The 18062-nt window shown below is 47.3% G+C and overlaps 3 protein-coding genes across 3 annotated transcripts; 2 read left to right on the forward strand and 1 right to left on the reverse strand.

The window, feature by feature from the left end:
* Nucleotides 1-1470: 1470 nt before the first annotated feature.
* On the reverse strand, nucleotides 1471-3160 carry LOC149345328 (uncharacterized). The gene is made up of 2 exons (XM_089547407.1): nucleotides 3153-3160; nucleotides 1471-1963 (listed from the first exon to the last, which is right to left on the reverse strand). Exons 1-2 carry the CDS (start codon nucleotides 3158-3160, stop codon nucleotides 1471-1473), a joined length of 501 nt encoding a protein of 166 aa, XP_089403533.1.
* Nucleotides 3161-6787: 3627 nt separating this feature from the next.
* On the forward strand, nucleotides 6788-7944 carry LOC149345329 (uncharacterized). The gene has a single exon (XM_089547409.1). It carries the CDS (start codon nucleotides 7000-7002, stop codon nucleotides 7942-7944), a length of 945 nt encoding a protein of 314 aa, XP_089403535.1. The 5' UTR covers nucleotides 6788-6999.
* LOC149345330 (uncharacterized) lies at nucleotides 7945-12239 on the forward strand. Its single transcript, XM_089546582.1, has one exon. It carries the CDS (start codon nucleotides 7950-7952, stop codon nucleotides 11349-11351), a length of 3402 nt encoding a protein of 1133 aa, XP_089402708.1. The 5' UTR covers nucleotides 7945-7949; the 3' UTR covers nucleotides 11352-12239.
* The last annotated feature ends 5823 nt before the right edge of the window (nucleotides 12240-18062 follow it).

Raw genomic sequence — 18062 nt, forward strand, 5'->3', positions numbered from 1 at the left:
ATAAATGTTCCGCACCTAGAATTTGTAAAAAGAAAACTGTTCTGATACATCCATATTGTATAGCTGGCGTACCACTTCCAGAAACCTCGTCTGTGAAATACCTTGGAGTTCAGATAACTAATTGCCTAAACTGGGATGCTCACATCGATATTACATGCGGGAAAGCTCTGAAGACTCGGTGGTGCTTGAGGCGTGAACTGCGAAAGGCCGCAAAACATGTCAAACTGGCAGCGACATACTTCTGTTGTCGGCTCTGTCCTTCCCGCAATTAGCCACTCGATTCCGGCCACATACCAGCCTGGTACGCGAAGCTGTTTAGACACCTCTGCACGCAACTAAGTACAGCTGTCATGTCACGTGACCAGTGCACCGGTCAAGTGCCAACTCCAGGCGCATCTGGGTGAAGCTTTCGTCATTTGAGCGCACACTGTTTATTCAAATACACTCTAGCGCAGCAAAAGACGAGGACACAAGAGATGGGAGGCGAACAACACGAGCACTAACTTCATACAAATTTTATACTCCTGAAGCATCACATTTATACGCCAGAAAACAGGAATCACATGTGCCAACAGTATCAACTGATACTGTTTATGGGCCTAAATAAACTGCAACCACAGCAGAATCCCTGTCTGGCCTCAGTTTAATCACATAGCAAAACAATACATGGGTACATCATGAGCTTGACCTAAAGGGAAAGACATGGAGAAGCCATGTTTAACCAAGGGCACCACCAAGGTACACCACAAGCCGTGCTAAGGCGTAGCCAAGGTGTACTGCTTTCGCAACTTACCAGGCTTAAACAACGCTCAGCCCCGCCAATTTTTTGTTTCCTCCACTACGTCCTTTGTTTCGCGCTGCTTTAAGATGAATCCGTTCTAACTTGCCCACTTTTCTGTTCTCGTTATAAACTTTCTCTAAAAGAAAGGTCAACATGCGTAGTTGAAGTTGCGTGTATTGAGAATCAGCGGGATAAGGGACAGCTTTCGCGCCAACGGAAAAACAGCGCCATGAGCTATTTTGAAAGTAGATGCACTATCTTGAAAAGTACGTTAGACGGATAGAAAATATACACGGAAAAACCAATAACGGCAATATTCATTTTCTGAACAAGAAACTTTCTCGAAATTACCTTTTTTTCTTCAGTAAAAGTGCAGAAACTTTTCCAACTCCCTTCGTATTGTACGCACTGTCAAGGTAGGGTCATTATTGTCATCGCATCAGTTTTTTCCCCTAAATAAGCCAATGTTTTGGCAGCGGCATTTGATGCGTTACTCGTCAGGCGAGGCCATGGCTCGGACACTACTTGAAGGCGTGCCCTACACTGCCGCATTCCCTGTCTGGCATTGAAGGTTAACCGTGTTCTGATTAGTTTTCAAAGAATGCAATGGTTGTGCCGGTAGTCGCGGGGCGTCAGAGGTGCGGAGTCTGTCTAAGCAGAACGTCCAGCAATCTCAAAACAAGCCAGCCTCAGCACAAGAGCTCCTTCAAGGAAAACCCCTCACCAGTGGTAGTGAAATCCAGCTCCGCGTACCAGAAGGAGTAGATGGCGAAGCAAGCAGTGAAAGGCACCAGGTAGTGGAACAGCAGGTCGAACAGGAAGTGGGACGCCACGTAGAGTTGGCCCGAGATGCCCGTCATGAGCTGCAGCTCGCGCGCCCCGCAGAGCTTCTCGGCGATGGGGAAGAAGACGACTGGGCACACTGCCAGGCACACAAGGGAGGGAGCCAGGGAGTACCAGAACAGCATGTTGGTCCCAATCTGTCCGATCAGCTCTTCCAGGCGCTGCTTTTGGGCTTCGGTGGTCACAGGGCGGGCACTTTTCTTCTGGCCATAGAAGGACACTCCGGCGGTGATGCGAGCACTCGCTGATTGTGAGGCAGCACGCAACATGGCTGTGTCGATGAGGTTCAAGAGCACAGGGCACGCCACGGGACTGGCAGGGTTGTACCAGCCTTCGATGCTGCAGTGTAAAAGAGTGAAAGCTGACGAGCAGGCCAAACACCTTGTTCAATGCTGCCTGTTTCAGCGCTGCAACAACTACACAAAGAGCTTCCCTTATTCAGCTAAGTCCGCCTTCGCTCCTCCTGACACTATCCTCGTTCAAATCACACATAAGCAGGCTGCATGTTCTTCGTTGGGATGCTTATACCCTCCCGAAAAACTTGGGGAATACATCAGCATGAAGATGACGTCAGCCTCTTTTGCCCAGTCGAATCTAAAAAGAAGCAGTGTGCTTTCGACCTTCGCGGCTTCACAAACTAGCCCACGCTTTCTGACAAAGTGCGATGACAATGGAGGTACCTTACGTACGTCGCAAACAGCAGGCCCCGTCTGCAATTGCATCACATATTCGTATACTGGAGGTCTCTGAATCCTGAAGCATCCAGCTTACATTTGTACTCTGTAAATGAATTGCGGCTAAGCAATGATTGGCAACACCGCGATACACCACAGATCGGGCTATCTACGCACTTCTAGGAAGACGCCATGCAAAAGTGAGCTTCACCTGTCCTCTCGCTAGCAGCGGCGATCATTTCTTCACACCAAGACTGCGAACCTACATCACCTCCAGTGGAGAGGCCGCTTTGAGCGCTCGGCGGCGAGGGACGCTCTTCGCATCAAGTGCGCCAGTTTTTATAATTTTCCGCGGGCTGACACCACCATCCCACTTGCTACCGCCTCTATCCTCATCGCCAAGATCTGTGCTTCGCCCGGATACCACTTTCGTTCAGGTGGGCCAATTTTCCGCACCCTGAGAGGTGTTTTGACTCGCATCTACCGCGCCGTCTCGCTAGGTCTTGTTTCAATAGGCCAGCGCCCCTCGTACTTTTCAGCCTTCAGCCTGAAAAATTGTTTGGTCACACTGCTGCGTACTCCCGAACATTTGACCGCATTACACACGAGAAACTGCACTGTGAGTTTTTATTTACTGCATGCAAACTTTTCGCGCTATGGCATGGTACCTAAGTCATTTTGCTTCACCTTGTCGTGTGCTATACAGACTAGATTTATCTGCATATGACCACTGGCACATGTTCTGAGCCTCGTCTTGCAGTTATCGCATACATAAGCACGTCCATTTCGTTCGCAAGCCACCTTCACGGGTTCCCAGCATGCTTCATGATCGAGGCACCTTTGTACCCTCTTACCGTAACATGTTGTTTACTGGGCGGTTAAGAAAACTGGATGAGCGATTTTCTAGTGCAGAAATTTTTGGAAGCCGTGGGAAAATTTTATGAAAGTGTCTCAGCTCAACGTAAGCAAGTTTTGGTAACCAACGTAAGCAAAACCATCTTTGTACTGCTGCGAATCGTATCGCATAGTCTGTGATTTGTTCGTACTGGAAAATTACTTTAAATGGTGAATAAGTTCTTAAATACTGGGCGAGGAAAAAAAAAAATTTTCAAAACCAACTGAAATGTTTTTAAATAAGGCGCCATTTACGTAGTTATTTTTTACCCTCCTAAAAGAGCTAGCAGGCACGAGTTAGCAGACTGCTGCCGCATATTTTGGGGCCACTGCAAATACAAAGCTGATACCTATGATACCTACATAAAAATACCTATAACGACTTCGCAGCTAGCATATTCCTTCATAAAGTCAGCAATAAAATTCCAATCCGGAAGGGTATCAGGCAGGGAGACGCAATGTCGCCAATGCTATTCACCGCTTGTTTACAGGAAGCGTTCCGAGGCGTGGATTTGGAACAGTTCGGGATAACAGTCACTGGAGACTACATAAGTAATTTGCGATTCACTGATGACATTGTCTTGCTAAGTCACCCAGGAGATGAGCTAAAAAGCATGATCAATGATTTAGACAGGCAGAGAAGAGGGGTAGGCCTTAAAATTAACATGCAGAAAACCAAAGTAATGCTCAACAGTTTTGCAAGGGAACAGCAGTTCACTATTTGGTAGCGAGGTGCTAGAAGTGGTAAGGGTCTTAAATTTAACACACTGGAAACGCAGAAAACGCCTACTTAGGGCAGGTAGTCGCCTCTGATCCGGATCATGAGAGTGAAATAACTACAAGGATAATTATGGGGTGGAGCGCATATGGTACGTTCTCTCAGATCATGAATGGCAGTTTACCAAATTTCCTGTGGAGCACCTGTGGGGCAGAAACGTGGAGGCTAACAAAAATGGTTCAGCTCAAGTTAAAGACAACGCAACGAGCTATGGAAAGAAATATTATAGGTGCAACGTTAGAGGGGGTGAAGGAACAAAGGCAGGTTAATGACATTCTAGTCGATGTCAAAAAGAAGAAATAGGCTTGGGCGGGGCAAATAATGCGCAAGGAACCAATTAGAGACAAAGAACGGAGGGATTTTCTTCTTTTTTAGCACATAATGGTCCCTTATAAATAAAAACAGATTACTGAGATTTCGTCACGATTGCTTCATTCCTTCCGAAGTTACACAGGTGTAATTTTTATGGAACGCTTGGTCCTCCCCATAGCACATGTGGCTACTACGCTCCACTCCTACTTGGTGGCATCAATTTTGTTAATGTGTTAATGATTTTTATGGAGGCTGATCTAAGACTTCTTGAAGGCCCTCATGAATCTTTTCTGGCTATAACTGGCACCGCAGTTATTCTAATTTATGCGGGAAGCTTTCTCCTTTTTAAAGAAGCATCAGACACGATTGAGCCAGACTGTATGCGAACCGCAGGTTGCTGCATGTCAAGGCGTAGGTAATGACGATTAACGTTCTACCAAAGCAAACATAGTCAACATGCTTGTCTCTAGCAATTTGGTAGATTGTTCAGGCGTTCGCAGTTGCAAAGTTGAGCTTTCGTGGCAAGAGCCACTCCCACTTTTTGTCCCTGATGCCAATGTAGCAATAGTTTACTGGATACGAAAGGTCGACACGTGTAATGCCACTGTAGTAAACATTTTCCTGCGCTCCAGGCACCTGCCGCTTTACAAAACATGCAGGCTCAATGCTGCTATAATGGGAGACCATAGTGACTACACTGTTGCGCGCAGACTTGAATAAGAGCGCGTAGCCTACATTATTTAAGCGAGAACAAAGTTTCCAGGCTGCTCTATTGCACTGTTTTCTTTAGGCCGAGTGGACACTTCTTAAACCCATTTTGGCGAACGCTTACTGTAACCCGAATTTCCTCCCGGCGGAGCGTTACAAGAATGTCTTGACTGGTAAAAAAAAATGCCAAAAAACATGAAATGCTAACTAAGCGTTTAAATTGCCGCAGGCAACGACAGGACAACACGGGCTTCCAAAGTTTTTTTTGCCAAGCTGAAGGACTTGCCCCTGTAAGTGTCAAATGCATAAAAGTAACCATCTGCTCTGTAGGACATCCTGTTCTTTTAACTAAAACTTTACTATAACCAATTAAAATCGCACCATCGTTATATTCAGGATAGCAAGCGACAAGTACAGCTGTGTCTAGGCCTCGCTCAGCAGGAAAAGTGGTTCCTTTTCGAAAAATTGCCAAGAACCGTGACATCTATGAACCTGAAGAGATAGGCGCCGTTTTGCACACAGGAAGACGCAGCGTACTAAAGAAAGTACATTACCATATAATTCATCATAACGCAAAATCCAAGATGCGGGGCATTCAAAGCATCCACTCTTTACTTTCGTCTTTTGTGCTGCTCTATACTTGAAGCTGGCGTAATATGTACATAAACGCGGCCGCGATAAAATCATAAGCCAGTGACTACCGGTGCAGTTCGCGGAAAAAATATCCTCAGTTTCACCATGAAACGATGACATACTTAGGCGAGGAAACGCGCATTATTAATTCATTAGCGCCCAGCGTACTTTTAAAAGTACAGTTAATTTTTTTTATGATTCCAACACAAAAGATTGAATTTTTTTTCAACTAGGTCATGATTTTGTCACCAGGGGATTGGCCGACGCCCCTTAACTAAGAATTCGCGTTTCCTCTTTGTTGGGCTCGACGCGCCGTCTGCAGCGACGACAGTGGCGCCAGCGGGACTGGGCTACGTGAATAACGGCCGGTTTCAGCACGCTGAGTGTGTGTGTGTATTTGTGTACGCGTTTGCTTCCGGTGTCCCGTTCTGGGAATTGTTTTGGTCGCGCACACGTGCGCCCGCCGGTGGCTCCTTACCCTCTCCTTCGAGGTCGAGAAACGGCCGTCGCCCCCTCCTTCTCGGCCGAGAGACACTGCTGGCTAGCCTTTGCGGCAGCCTTTGTCGGCGGCTGCGGCGGTGGGAAAGCGTGGCGGCGCAACCAGGGGACGGAGGCCCCTAAATCGGCTGTCGGCGGAAACGCGTCTGTTTGGGTTCTCAAGTTCGCTCAAAACCGACAGCGGACCGACAACGAAAGGGAGTCCATCACGGTGCGAACGGCTCCGGCTTGACAGCGAGAATGTGTACATCACCTTAGTTGCCGCCAAAGGACTCCTAATTCCACGGAACGATGGGTGAACAAAATACACAAATCGACCATCTGTGCGTGGGAGGACCGGCGAGAGTGTGAATGTCCCGCCTTTTTGTCACGGTGGCGAGAGGGTGATGTTCCGCCCTTTTGTGGGCGGGTTTCGTCAAGGAATGTGATTGGCGATGTTCGAACAACCAAGTTTCCCCCAGATAGGTACCTAGGGAATTGAAAATGTATAAAACGTGGCTTCAGTGTGCTTCTAGGTGGAGACTCCTGATAACCTGCCTTGTAAATAAAATCGTCTATCTTGTCTGGCAGTAACCGGCTGCATCTTATTCCGCACGTCGCTGGAGAGAAGAACTTCGGAGACCATCCCGAGGTACGAACTACATAGCACTAAACATTATCTGGCGCAGTCGACAGGATCTCCAGCGATGGGCGAATGAGAGCAGCAGCGGTGGACGGCGGACGAGACCGGTGGCGTGGACGGCGGACCCGAGAACGTCACTGAGGAGCCAGCGGCCTGCCGAAGCGAGTCCCTCCAGACCTGTGGAAGAAGAGAGCACCGCGGAGCGACTCTTCAGAAGTCAGGCGAGTGCCTCTTGGTTTCCTGTCGGGCGCAGTTGATGACAATGCCATATAACTTGCGAGACAGGGAGGTTAACACCACAGATGCGGAGTCGGACGGGGTAGAAAGCTTGCAGGAGTTGGCGGTGACCAGTGACGCGGTGGGGGATCTGAGTAGCGCCATGGCGGAAACAGCGTCGGAGCAGCAGATGAGAATGCTGGAGCTTCGATTTAAAATTGCTGAAGCAGAAAAAGAAAAGCAACGATTAATTCTGGAGAGCCAGAAGTTGCGAGCCCAAGAGCGGGCTGAGTCCCACGAAGAAGGTAACAGCGGAGCGCTAGCTGTGGATAGGTCAGAGGAGGATAGGCGCCTAAAATATGCATCCTTATTGAAAGGAGTACTAGCACCGATGCCGAGTCGGGAATTCCTAGTGCCCGGGTGGTTTGAGGATGTGGAGGCGACTCTTGATTCATATGACGTCCCGTCTGAGTGGCGGGCCGGGCTTGTCTTGCCACAGTTGAGTGAAAGAGCACGCGGATTGCTTTCTACGTTGACAGCCGAAGAAAGAAAGGACTATAGAATAATGAAGCAAAGTATTCTAGATGGATTGAGGTTGTCAGCAGCAGAATATAGAAGGATGTTTGAGGGATCGGCAAAAGCAGCAGATGAGACATGGGGCCAATTCGCAATCCGGCTGGGAAACTATTTTGAATACTATACAAAAACCTCGAAGGCTACCACTTTTGCAGAATTAAAGCAGTTAATGGTCACAGACAGGTTGAAGGACTGCTTAGCAGCTGAGGCACGGGCTCATATTGTTGTCAATGAGAATCAGAGGTTCCTTTCTCCAGGCGAAGTGGCCAAGCTGGCGGAGAGTTTCGATGAAAGCGTGAGATGCAAACCAGGGTCAGCAGCTCATTTGGGAGGCTATCGAAAGAGGCCGAGTGGGGACCAGAAGGAGCGGGCCGGTGCAACACCTCATCAAAGGGAGAATTTTCTTTAAGAGGAATGAAAGGACGGTGCTTTGAGTGCAAGTCACCAAATCACTTCGCTAGAGATTGCCCTCTCAAAAGGACAGGGGATAAGGCAGGCAGACGAGGCCAAGAAAAACCAGGAGACCGCGCCGTGGTGGCTAAAGTGAATGCTCCTTTGGAAGAAATAGCTCCCGCGAATGAGGTTGGCATGCAGGAAACAGAGAGGGTAGGTAGGAATTGCCTCGAAACAGTAACATTGAAAAGTTCGGAACAAAGCATTAATGCTGTGATTGATTCCGGGACTGAAATGACTGTTATCAGGCGAGCTCTAGTGCCGAAGTATGAGGCAGCTGGTTCCACAATAAAGCTGAGGGGAGCTTTCGGCGATGAAGTAAGAGCTGAGCTTGCATATGTGCCTCTCAGAGCAACAGAAGGTGCACCGTTTGTCTCGTTCGACAAGGCACAACCAGCTTTGCTATGTGCGCTGACAGACAAACTGTTGGCCGGAATAGACGCGCTCATAACTCCCGCAGACTACAGACAACTCCTTGAAGAAAGGGCAGTTGTAAACGAAGTTGTTTCAGAGGCAGAGACCGAAGGCGGTGAAAAGGAGACGACAGAGCAGAAAAATCAGCAGACGGGTGCGTCCTTGGCGGTTACGGGAACAGACGAAGAAGCCGAGAAAAGGCAGAGCGTGCGGCAAGTTTTCCGTGAGGCTCAGGAAAATGACTCGTCGCTGCAGGAGGCTTGGAAGCAGGCTAGAGCTGGCACACATGGAATGATAATCCAGGATGAGTTACTATATCACCAGGAGCACGTAGTGGGACGCATGTGCACACAGTTGGTGCTGCCATCGCATAAACGACAGGAAGCACTAGTGAGGGCACACGATTCGCCTTGGGCAGGCCATTTGGGAGAGCGAAAGACTTTGCAGCGCATAAAAATGTCATTTTATTGGCCGACCATGGGCCGGGAGGTCAAGGAGCATTGTCAGTCCTGCCACCAGTGCCAAATCAGGGCCCCTATGAAAACACAGGACCGCGTACCCATAACGGCATTGGCCAGGCCTAGTGCACCATTCCAGGTGGTATACATGGATTGTATCGGTCCACTGGATCCACCATCAGCAAGGGGACATCGCTACGCACTATGTGTAGTTGATTTGCATACTAGATGGCCTGAGGTTGTTTGTTTGAGGTCCTTAACAGCTAAGGCTACCTGTGACGCGCTCACCCAGATATTTTCCAGAATGGGAGTGCCAGAGACCATATGCTCAGATCAGGGCACAAATTTTACATCAAATTTAACGCAAATTATGCTGCAGAAAATGGGAGCGACTCCCAGATTTTCCACTCCCGATCATCCACAAAGTAATGGACTGGTAGAGCGGTGGAACGGCACTTTTAAAAGGATGCTGTTTTACATTGTAAGTGAGCATGGACGCGAGTGGGATCGAATGGTGCCATTCCTGCTTTGGGCTTATAGAGAGGTGCCACATACCATCACGGGTAAATCACCGTTCGAGCTTATGTATGGTAGGATGCCTGTCGGCCCACTGGCTATACTGCAAAAGACGTGGTCAGGAGACTGGGTTGTTCCCGACTCATTGGCAGTGCCAGCAGCAGACTATCTCGAGAAATTGAGAAATGATCTCGAGGAAGCCAGTAGGGAAGCGGCAAAAAGTAGCGAGCTCACGCAGCAAGCTTATGTGGGGAGGTACAACTTGAGGACCACCGACAAACAATTTTCTCCAGGTGACCAGGTTCTTTGGCTGGAGAAAGAAGGCGATGGGAAGTTAATGGCACACTGGAAAGGTCCAGTAACAGTTGTGGAAAAGGTGCGGCCATATAGCTATACGATTGAGCTAAGTGATGGCACGCGCCGATCAGTGCATGCAAATAAGCTTAGGCCATACAACGCGAGGGTCAACACTGTAGGCATAGTATTTGAAGGCGACACGGAGTTTGGAGAACTTCCCGCGTGGTCAGATACAACGACAGCAGTTGAGCAGCTGGAACGGGTAACTCTCAGCCATTTAGATCGGCTGCAGCAAAGGCAGGTAAAGGAACTAATCGGGAAGCACTGTGAGGTGTTCAGTGATAAACCTGGCCGCTGCAACATGGGAGTGCACAAAATCAAGCTAAAAGATGGGGCGCAGCTGAAGCGTGCGTACCCTTACAAGGTGCCCATGGCACTAAGAAAGGAAGTTGACCGACAGGTGGCAGAGCTAAGGTCGTGGGGTTTGATATATCCGATAGAAAGCTCCCATGCACATCCCGTGGTGTGCGTTGCTAAGAAAGATGGCAGCGTCAGGTTATGCTGTGACTATCGTAAGCTGAATGAAGCAACGGAGCCCGATGCGTTTCCTATGAGCCTGCCAGGTGACCTAATTTACGAGGTAGCGCAGGCAAAGTACATAACCCTGCTCGATATGCTAAGAGGATATTGGCAGATTCCGTTGGACGAAAAAGCCCAGGAGTACACAGCATTTGTCACCTCATCTGGACAGTACGCTTGGAAGGTTATGCCGTTTGGACTGCGAAATTCGGCAAGCACCTACCAAAGAATAGTCAATCAGATCCTTGTACCACATCGTGAATATGCGTGCGCATATATAGATGACATGTGCGTCTTCTCGCAGACATGGGAAGAGCACCTCGAACACCTGGGAAGGGTACTGGCTTCGCTAGCGGCCGCAGGGCTCACAGTTAATGTCACTAAGTGCCATTTCGCGCAAAAGGAAGTGCGGTTTCTGGGTCATATCGTGGGATCAGGAAAACACGGCGCAGATCCAGAAAAGCTTAGAGCCATTCAAGAAATTCCTGTACCACAAACAAAAAGGCAGCTGCGTAGCTTTTTGGGGCTAGCAAATTATTACCGGGATTACGTTCCGGAGTATTCAAAGGTGGTGCTACCACTGACGAACCTGACTGGAAAGCGCGTGCCTCAGAAGATACCGTGGAAGGAGGATGCCGAGGGTGCTTTTATAAAGGTAAAGGAGTGTTTGACAAAGGCCGCAGCGTTGAGCACACCCGATCTGAACAAAGAGTTCATTCTGGCCACTGATGCTTCAGATTATGCCGTCGGAGCATGTCTAGCACAGTTGGATGACGAAGGAAAAGAGCAACCCATTTCATTCCTGAGCAAGAAATTAAGCCCGGCCCAGTCACGATGGGCTACAATCGAGAAAGAGGCCTACGCCATCATTTGGGCGCTGGGAAAGCTTGACACGTGGCTGTTCGGTGCACGAATCAGGGTAATTACCGACCACAATCCCTTGAAATTTCTTACTCTGACCACGCCACTAAGCGCGAAGCTGACAAGGTGGGCGCTGGCTCTCCAGAAGTATAACATTGTAGTGGAGTACAAAAAGGGGTCTCTAAACGCAAATGCCGACGCTATGTCGCGTATGGTCGCCAATGACGAAAGCGAGTAAGATACCGTCGTCCGTTTTCGCGGCCTCGGTTTGCGAGAAGTATGGCATTGTTGGGTGCTGCGTTGGCGGGGGACCGAGGGGTACTTGTTGACAGATGAAGTGGGAGCAATGCGTCGAGCTCCTGTGATTGTTGTGTGCAGCAAGTTCGAAGACTGTGCCGCACAGTTTTGTGGGGAGGTGTTGGGCTCGACGCGCCGTCTGCAGCGACGACAGTGGCGCCAGCGGGACTGGGCTACGTGAATAACGGCCGGTTTCAGCACGCTGAGTGTGTGTGTGTATTTGTGTACGCGTTTGCTTCCGGTGTCCCGTTCTGGGAATTGTTTTGGTCGCGCACACGTGCGCCCGCCGGTGGCTCCTTACCCTCTCCTTCGAGGTCGAGAAACGGCCGTCGCCCCCTCCTTCTCGGCCGAGAGACACTGCTGGCTAGCCTTTGCGGCAGCCTTTGTCGGCGGCTGCGGCGGTGGGAAAGCGTGGCGGCGCAACCAGGGGACGGAGGCCCCTAAATCGGCTGTCGGCGGAAACGCGTCTGTTTGGGTTCTCAAGTTCGCTCAAAACCGACAGCGGACCGACAACGAAAGGGAGTCCATCACGGTGCGAACGGCTCCGGCTTGACAGCGAGAATGTGTATATCACCTTAGTTGCCGCCAAAGGACTCCTAATTCCACGGAACGATGGGTGAACAAAATACACAAATCGACCATCTGTGCGTGGGAGGACCGGCGAGAGTGTGAATGTCCCGCCTTTTTGTCACGGTGGCGAGAGGGTGATGTTCCGCCCTTTTGTGGGCGGGTTTCGTCAAGGAATGTGATTGGCGATGTTCGAACAACCAAGTTTCCCCCAGATAGGTACCTAGGGAATTGAAAATGTATAAAACGTGGCTTCAGTGTGCTTCTAGGTGGAGACTCCTGATAACCTGCTTTGTAAATAAAATCGTCTATCTTGTCTGGCAGTAACCGGCTGCATCTTATTCCGCACGTTGCTGGAGAGAAGAACTTCGGAGACCATCCCGAGGTACGAACTACATAGCACTAAACATTATCTCTCTTCTAAGTATTTCATCTTTCCATGGTGTAATTTCTCGATGTGTGTCAATACTAACGTTGTTATCACACTGCGAAATTGTTAATGACTATAGCCTTATCACAGACGACTACGAAATACTTAGCGTTAAAAAAGATCAAAATTTGTTTGCAGTGGAGTATCGCCCTCCCGCCGGTAATGTTCGCTTATTCCTTGAGTTCTTTGAACGCTTTCTTTCTTAATCAAATGACTCGGCATATACATTAACAATTGGAGGGGATTTTAATATAGATCTATGCAAAACGTCTACCCAAGGCATAGAGTTTCAATCACTACTCGAGTGCAATGGTTTTTATAATCTCATTTCAATGCCAACACGAGTCACTTCATCATCGTCATCATTACTTGACTTGTTCATTACACACTCATCTGATAAGATTGCAAAGTCAGGAGCTCTAACCTGCGACATTAGCGACCACCTCCCCACATTTTTGTTCTTACTACGTGTAAGCAGACACAGATGAGCATGTATCGTTCTATATCACCTGAAGCATTAGAATATTTCAAGGAAATCATTAGACAGACTAATTGGACTGACATTTTTGACATTTTAGATACTAACACAGCATATGAAACATTTTTAGCCAGATTCCAAGCAATATATGATGATTGCTTCCCTCTTAAACCTTATTGTCAGCACACAAAGGCTCGGAACCCATGGATTGCGCGAGAGTTGATGAGAAAAATTAACCAGAAGAAGAAACTATATCAGGGCTTCACAGAAACACGTGATCCGGTAAAATGGCTGGAATATAAAGCTTTTCGTAATAAACTAAACAGCGAAAAAGAGAAATCAAAAAAGGACTACTACCACCGTATTTTTAACGCAGACTGTCTGCGGAAGAGCGATAAAGTAGGGAAGAAATTAAACAATTTATTAAACCCAACGAGCACCCCGCGCATTGAGAGCCTTATCATAAATGATGAAGAGACACATGGAACAGAACTTTCCGACTGTTTGAACAATTTTTTGCCGAAATAGGTGGAAACAGCGGGCGTAGCAGATCAACCACTCAAATACCAATAAATCTTAAAAGCATATTTCTTCAGCCAACCTGTGCAAGCGAAGTCAGTAATGTATTCCAAAGCCTTAACAACAGTCGTAGCACGGACGCAGATGGTTTAGAGATAAGGCCTATTAAATATGTAATTGATCATATTGCACCTTTGCTAGCACATACATTTAATTCAGCACTCTCAGCTGCTGTGTTCCCAAAGAACATGCAATTAGCGCGTGTTATCGTAATTCATAAGGGAGGTGACAGAAACAATATAAATAACTACCGTCCAATTTCCATTTTGCCAATATTTTCTAAAGGGCTCGAAAAAACAATTAATATCCGAATGGACATTTTTTCTCAAAAACATAGTCTGTTAACTGAATGTCAGTTTGGATTCAGGAAAGGGCGTTCCACAGAAAGTGCTTTGCTGAACCAAAAAAACATTCTTAGAAAGTATGGAAAAGAAACTAATGACTTTGGGAATCTATATAGATTTCAGCAAAGCCTTTGACCGTGTTAATCACAATCTATTAACAGGCAAGCTAGAAAAGTATGGTTTCCGTGGTACATGCACTCGACTAACGCGTTCGTACTTATCCTCACGCTCACAGTTCGTTGAAATTAATGACCATAAGTAACAAATCCGATCTATACAAAGTGGTGTGCCACAAGGCAGCATCCTTGGTTCCTTACTTTTTCTATTTTATATAAATGACCTAGTGTTAATTGATAATTTGTCGAAATTTCTAATCTACGCTGATGATTGTAACATATTTTTTAGTGGAAGAAGCCTGTCTGATATTCTACCACTCGCAAGTTCAGGTTGTTTTCGGTTGCAGGGGTGGTCTGATACTAACCTCTTATTAAATGAATCAAAAACAAAATGTGTTTTGTTCCGTGCACCCAGTAAATGTGTGGAAATGCCAGAAAGCATTATCATTGGTCCATATAAAATTAATAGAGATGTGTGTGTGAAAACACTTGGAGTTATTTTCTCTGAAAACATGCTATGGAACGACCACGTCGATCATCTTTGCTGCAAAGCGCGAAAGGTCGTTGGCATTCTCAATAGAAATCGCCATTTATTTCCTGCCAAAATTAAACAGCTTTTATGTAATTCTTTGTTCCATTCTGTGCTCAGTTACTGCGCACTGGTGTGGGGAAACACCAGTGCACAAAATTTAAACAAACTAACCTTACTACAAAAAAAAGCTGTTCGAGCAATAGAAAATGTTTCATTCAATGCGCATACCAAAACTCTTTTCTGCAAATACAAAATCATGAAAGCCGATAACATATACAAGCACAAACTAATAAAAAGTTACACCAGAGCGAGACAGGGCAAGTTAGATACACTCCTCTCACTCGCTAATCTCCAGAAACAAAATTACGTATACCCTTATCGATATAAACTGCCTTGGAAAGTTCCTGTCACGCGCACAAGTTATGGCCGCCAACGCATTGAATACACTCTCCCCCACACACTCAATGACTTCGCGAAGCAAGATATAGACATTACGGCACTTAACAAAAACGACAAAATGCAGTTGTTTGTTAGCGACCGTTAGTGTGACTAGAGACTATTCTTAGATACTTTCTTTTTCATTGTGATTTTTTTTCATTGCGAAATGAACAGAAATTAAACTGTTCCAGTGCTGTCATTGTTGCCAGGGTGGTTGGAGCTTTGTCAAGCTGCTATTGTGCAGCTCTTTCTCCTACCCCCCTTTTTCGCCATGTATATTTTATTTTGGCGGAAATAAAACTGGTTGATTGATTGATTGATTGATTGATTGATTGATTGATTGATTGATTGATTGATTGATTGATTGATTGATTGATTGATTGATTGATTGATTGATTGATTGATTGATTGATTGATTGATGTTTGTTTCCCAAAAACTGCGCCGGTATCCGCTGCTTTATAATTTTTTCGCGGCCACGTTTATGTACATATCACGCTAGTTTAAAGTATACAGCAGCATGAAGGATGTAAGTAGACAATGGATGCTTTGAATGTCCCGCATCTATTTTGTGCTATGATGAATTATATGCTGCTGTACTTTCCATAGTACGATGGGTCTTCGGACAAGGACATAGATCTTATGGTTCATTACGATTCTTTTAAGAAAAAACCACTTCGTCTGCTCAGCGAGGCCTCAGAGATTGCTGTACTTGTTGCTAGCTATCCTGAATACAACAATTGTGGGATTTAGTTGGGTATAATACAGTTTTGGTTACAATAAAGTTTTGGTTATAAGATCTGGATGTTCAGCACGGTTACCGTCATGCATCTCACACCTAGTTTAGGAAGCCCTTGTGTTCTGGTGAAACTTTTGTAAGCACGCGTTGTCCTGTCGTTGCCGGAGATGATTTCAATGCTTAGTGATCATTTCATCTTTTTCGGCAATTTTTTTACCAGTCAAGCCATTCTGATAACGCTCCGCCGGGAGGAATTTCGGGCTACAGGAACCGTTGGCCTGAAGGGGTTTAGTAAGTGTCCAGTCAGCCAAACGAATGCCACGGAATAGACGCAGCCACGAAAAATTGATTCTTGCTTCAAAGTGTATGTTACACAGCGGATTCCAAGAGAAGGCAAGCGTGGCTGACGACAGCAGAAAGTTAAGATTATGAAAGCTAAGATTAAGAAGTTTGAAATGATACTGTGACCGAAGCTATCATTGGACAGGGTTAATTGGAGAGGCTGGGAGAGTCATTTGTCTGGCTGTGGGCGTAGTGAGGCTGAGTCATGTAGCTAGCAGTTGATTCTTAACTGCTAGCTACATGACTCCAGTTTCAATCTCATGCGCGACTCCATGAGCTGAACTACAAACCCTGTCATTACGATCCGAAAAATGTATTTCCAAATACTACATTGCCGGGCTTTACTGCCACACATTTCTCTTTCTACGGACCTCCGGTGTTTCTTGGATTTCAGCATATACCGCGACTGATGCGACTGGTTAGCATAAAAATTCAGTCTATCTCGTCGTGGCAGGCAAGGGGAAGCGTGTTCCATGGCTCCACCCTCACTCTGTCTAGTGCAGCATAAAGATTAAAGGTTGGTTATCAAGAAAGGAACCCACGCAGTGACACACTTTTTCCTTTCTCAGCTTTCCTTGGCTACTCTCGCCGCTTCTGCGACCCGCTTAGCGAGAGCAGTTCTCCGAAGGAGAGGAAGCAGCTTCAACACCGATTGGGGCCACATGCACGACCGCTACCATTTTTGCGTCGACATACGGGCGAACGCTCCGCAGTTGGGTGCAGCGCGTACCGGCGCCGCATCCTCTTCGAGGTGAATCCTAGTCACGTGGGTCGCAGTTAGCCGCACTCGCCGCGGTGGCCTAGCAGTTACGACGCCGCGCTGCTAAGGCTGAGGACGCGGGAAGAACGCACGGCCGTGTTTCCACGCAACCGAATTGACACATTTATGTACTACTGTGCGATGTCCGTGCAATCCTTTACTGCGGCATTTATTGCTTTCACTCCCTCAATCGGCGGCGGCTTCGCGCCAACGCAAGCTCGTTCAGGCAAGAAGGTTGGAGTACTCTGTTGTGGGTGAACATATTTCTCCTGAACAGCTCTCGATTACCACATATGCTGTACATATGTACATACATGCTGTACATATGGGCACATATGGGACTGGAAGTAAGAACAAAGGGGTGGTAGTCCCATATGTGCATCGGCTGTCTCACAGATGGAAGAAGAAGATAGCGGCGAAGTTTGGGGGCAAGGTCTTGTTTTCAGCGCCTAATAAGCTGAGCAAAGTTCCGGCGTCAGTGAAACGCAAGAAAGAAAACGGCAACGCCACAGAAGGGTGCGGAGTCCGTCATGCCACTCAGTTTGTGCAGTGCAGGGTTGGAGTCGTTTACAGGATTCCGTTCTCGTGTGGCCATTTCTACGTGGGTCAAACAGGCAGGTGCCTCAACGAACGCCTTTTGGAACACGCTAATTCTTTGCGTGGCTCCGGTTCGTCAAAACTGGCTGCACATTGCAAATCCTGCCTATGCACTCCGTACTTTGACAACACTGTTGTGCTGTATCGCCATAAAGAACAACTGGTACGGGAAGTAGTAGAGGCGTATCATATCTGCACAGAAGGTGACTCATGTGTGAGCAGCACTTCGATAGCCTTGTCTAAGCGCGAGATATATCTGTTGGAAAAGCGTGGGAGCCTGTAGGTGCTTACCTTTCGCCAATGGTTTTTCCTTTCTTTTTATGTTAGTAGTTTGCGATGACGACGTGAGCCTGTGACGCAGCGATTAGAGATATGTGGTTTATATTTATATGTGGTTTTCCGATTAAAACAGTCAGTTGTAAGTCAGCGCGTGTTCGTGTCTCTCTTTTTCTTGGTCCTTCGTTTTAGTTGCGCTGTTTCGTTCCTTAAAGATGCAATACAAACTCGCCCACTATGCTATGTTGCTACGGTTTAGAATTCCTGCCGCAGCTAGGCTCTAACTAAGTTTATGCTGCACGAAACGCCGAAATGTAGGACGCCAACAGGAACACTCTGCAGCAAACGAGTCGCATGATGCCGACAACCACAAGTACATCTGCTACTGCTTCGACGTCGACGGCTTTTAGACCGAGCAGCTGCATATGCTGTCTCGTAAAATTCACTCCGCTGGCA

The sequence above is a fragment of the Amblyomma mixtum genome, chromosome 5 (assembly GCF_055824585.1).
Source record: "Amblyomma mixtum isolate Tamu chromosome 5, ASM5582458v1, whole genome shotgun sequence".
NCBI classification, from domain to species: Eukaryota; Metazoa; Arthropoda; class Arachnida; order Ixodida; family Ixodidae; genus Amblyomma; species Amblyomma mixtum.